Here is a 3,960-nt window from a genome sequence, read left to right as displayed (position 1 = left end):
GGCGCCCTCCAGCAAGGACCTGAAATTCGGCATCGACCGCATTTTGTCGGCGGAGTTTGACCCCAAAGTCAAGGAAGGCAACACGCTGAGAGGTAGAGAAATTGGCTTGTCCGCTTTCCATGCTAGCGTTCTCGTGCTTTTTTTTCTTTTTTTTTTAATATGTAGATACCCTCTTAAAAATTTTTTTTTGAAGTAGCCAGGAAAGACGTAAGCGTTATTAATGTGCTTTTTTAGTAGCGTTCACTAAAATAGCCGCCGGTCCCGCGCGMTGTAGCGGTCTGTGATTAGGGTTGGACCGCTTTGAAAAAATAGAGATAGCGTAAAAATAGCAAATCAAACGATCTCAGATTCCCAGCCCGGGCGAAGGTTTTCCCTCAGATGGTAGAGTCCGTTTAAAAGGCTTTTGCTGCAATCAATCTTCTCCAGCAGCGTGTAAACATCCTGACAAAGGGAGTAAATATATCGGAAGATCTTTGAGTCCCGGGGCATTGCCGCCTCTCCCGGGGAGAGCCACGAGGGCGAGCGCCGGGGCTTGCCCGTCCCTGCCGTGTCCCTTCGGCGGAGGCTCCCGCACCCGCCTGGGCCGGGACACGGCAGCCCCCGTCCCGTCCCGTGTCTCTCCCCCCCCCCCCCCCCCCCCCCCCCCCCCCCCCCCCCCCCCCCCCCCCCCCCACCCAAGGCCGCAAGGGAGCCCAGACCCATCCGCTAGAAGCGTCCCGGTGCGGAGATTTCGCGGTGTAACAGAGCTCTCCTTGTTCCTGTGCTCACAGATCTGACCTCCTTATTAACTACCAGCCGCCAAACTGGGGTTCATCTCCCCAACTTGCAGCCTTCCGCCAGCCAGTTCTTCGCGTCTCTAGACCCCATTAACGAGGCCTCTACTATTCTGGGTCCCTTAAACACAAACCCAAGGAGCTCAGTTCAGCACCAGTTTCAAGACACTTTTCCAGGTACATACCTTCCCCTGCGACCCCCCTCCCCTCCCCGCGCTCAGGGCAGACCGGGCCGCGCCGCCGGCTGCCGCCCCCGTCCCGCAGCGCGCCCCCAGGGCCGCCGGCTCCCTCCTCCCAAAGCGACTGGCCGGAGGCTTTTGAAAAGCCAGGGCATCTTTTTTTTTTCTAGCGAGGCTCAGATTTTGGATATCTCGTCCCGAGCGAAAGCACTGGGAGGGGGAGGGAGATCCGACTAGCGCCCTGAATCAGATCGCCCAATCTAGCAAAAATAATACCTGGGGCGAGAGAGAAAGGGCGGGGAGGGGGAAAAGGAAAATATCCGAGTTAGAAAACATGCCATCCTTGTCTGAGGAAACACACACTTACAGAAATCATACCTCGTCGGCAGGCAGAGTGACACTTGCTTGGGCCTTCCCTGCACACCGCAGTCGAGCTGATATTTTGAGCGGATGTAATACTTCTTTTCGGGCATCGATATTAATAACGCACTTTCCCTGTCTCCTTCTCTCCCTGTCTCTCTTTCTCAAACGTCAGGTCCGTATGCAGTTTTAACTAAGGACACACTGCCTCAGACATACAAGAGGAAGCGCTCCTGGTCCAGGGCTGTTTTTTCCAACCTTCAGAGGAAAGGTTTAGAAAAGCGGTTCGAAATCCAGAAATATGTTACCAAACCGGACAGAAAGCAACTTGCRGCAATGCTGGGGCTGACAGATGCACAAGTAAGAGCTGCTTGTTTTTCTTTATCTACCCTTCTTTTACTTCCAGTTTTGTTTAGGCGAATGTTAGGGAGGGGTTGAAAATTATTTTCCCTTCCTTAATTTTTGTGGCATTCATTTAGAAGTAGGATCTCGGCCTGGTGGGGTTACCCGGGCTCCTACATTAAACAGCTTTTTGAGAGGTCCTGTACGGTCACACGTTAGCGTATTATAGCAGGATTAACTCCCCGTTCCTARCGCGAAGATTTCGCCTATGGACTCTTCGCGTTTGTTTTGGCAAACACTGACAACGACAAGCAAAGAGGCAAACAGGGCCRGAGGAGATAATCAGTACGCACGTTATTGAAGTGCAACTCACAGTAGGAGGCAGTTTAGGTCAAAGGAAGTAGAAACAAACACACTATTTTTTTAATGTCCCTTAAAAAAAAATCTCTCCCTACATTGTGAAATCCCTAGTTCTGGGGAAGTGAAAACTTCTCTTCAAACGGAATCATTAAGCGCCACTCTGTAATGATTCCACCATTGACGGCCCACAGCGCACAGAATTGTATAACGCTGTGGTTTCTTGAGTAAGATTCGGTTTCCTGGAAGAAGAAGTAGAAAGGAGAAAAAAAAGAAAAAAAGGACCCCCCAACCCCATTGTATTTAAACACGCGAAGGAGAAAAAAAGAAAAGTTACTCGTGTGAGGTTGGGGGCAGAGGAAAATGCCGATGGTATCTCCTTTTATCCTGCATTGCCTGCTTGCAGGCGTTTCCTGCAGAGGCCAGGGCTCCGCTTAGCCGTCCCCAGCGCAGCCCCGGCCGCAGGGTGAGCGGGGCGGCGGTGCCGGCGCGGTGGTGCCGGGGCGCGGGCGGTGGTGCCGGGGAGCGGTTCTGCGCGGCCCGGCGCTGACGCTGCGCGGTGCCGCAGGTGAAGGTCTGGTTCCAGAACCGGCGCATGAAGTGGCGACACTCCAAGGAGGCGCAGGCCCAGAAGGACAAGGACAAGGAGCCGGCGGCCGAGAGGGCCGGCGCGCCGCCCGCCGCCCCGGGAGAGCCCGAGCGCAGCCCCAGCCGCTCGGAGGGCGACAGCGACAGTAGCGACGCAGACTCCCTCGACATGGCCCCCAGCGACACGGAAAGGACTGAGGGCGCCGAGCAGAGCCAGCCCCAAAGCGGTGTCATCAAGTCCTCTGGCAGCCCCGGCCTCCCCTCCCCACCGCCGCCCGCCGCCAGCCCTGAGCCGCCGCCCGCCCCGCGGAGCGGCCTATAGACAGGGCGGCCGCGGCATCTCCGCCCGGGACCTCCGCGCTAATTTATATTCTTTCCTCCGAGCTGCTGCCGGGTCTCAGAGGTCGAGTGGGCACATCAAGAGCCCCCTCCTCTCCCACGGCCAGCGCCCTGCCCGGCGGCGAGGGCTTGGGGACTTGGGCGGTGCGGGGAGCTCCAGCCCTGGACAGTTGTGCATGAGGCGCGCGGCAGCGCCGCCCGGCCGCCTCTCCCTCCGTGCTGCTCGGTGGGAGAGCGGGATTTCTCTCTCTCTCTGTCTCTTTTTTTTTTTAATTTTATTCTCCCTCTCGCACCCCTTGCGCTCTCCAGGGAAGTCCGAGCGAGAGACTCCGAGAATGTGCTCTGAAATCCCTCTCCCTCCCCCTCAGACATTTTACAATGTGAAGTATTTTGCCAACATCCTCATTGGTTGCAACGTGTTGCTTTGAATAATCTGGCCAAGAAATACTGCACTGACAAAATATATAAATATATATATATATATATATCCTGTAAATAAAATGTTTGCTATGGTTTGTAACCACGTCAGTCTGTTGACCAGGGGAGAGGGCTGATGAAGCTGATCCAGCTTCCTATGCCCCGCTCAAAAGCAGTCACTGTCTGCTCCTCGCCTTGAAAGACTCTGGATACAGCCTTCTCCTTTTTTCTTTTCCTTTTTCTTTTTTTTTTTCTTTTTTTCTTTTTTCTTTTTTTTTTTGATGGAGCCGATGACAAGATCTGGATTTGACTATGCGAAATTGTGCCTCGGGGAGAAAGTTGCCAGTTGCATTTGTAGATCCCAATGTGCGTATACATGTATGTATGCATATATATGTATATATATATATATATTTATATTCTGGGGGGTGGCTTTTTATTTTTGTTCTTAATGCAAGACCAAAGCGGACTCTTTAGCTGCCTGGCGTTTGGAACCAGGCGGCCACCGGGGTGTCTTAGGGGTGCTCGCAGGGGCGGCCTGCGGCAGAGGAGAGCCCCCCCGGCCGGGCCGGGAGCAGGGAGGGGGGAAGCTGTTTTGGTTTGTT

At 54.3% G+C, this 3,960-nt stretch overlaps 1 protein-coding gene across 1 annotated transcript; it reads left to right on the top strand.

Moving 5' to 3' along the window:
* Position 1: 1 nt before the first annotated feature.
* HLX (H2.0 like homeobox) lies at positions 2-3,458 on the top strand (the record flags this gene model as incomplete). The annotated part of the gene is made up of 4 exons (XM_085326086.1): positions 2-92; positions 771-950; positions 1,488-1,672; positions 2,580-3,458. Coding segments are annotated over 4 exons (798 nt in total), but the record flags the coding sequence as incomplete, so codon positions are not given.
* Positions 3,459-3,960: the final 502 nt, after the last annotated feature.

This window comes from Rhea americana, unplaced genomic scaffold (genome assembly GCF_003343005.1).
Source record: "Rhea americana isolate MKP2758 unplaced genomic scaffold, rheAme1 scaffold_127, whole genome shotgun sequence".
Classification (NCBI taxonomy): Eukaryota; Metazoa; Chordata; class Aves; order Rheiformes; family Rheidae; genus Rhea; species Rhea americana.
Note: the sequence above shows the minus strand (reverse complement) of the source record. Positions and strands in the feature narration are given on the sequence as shown.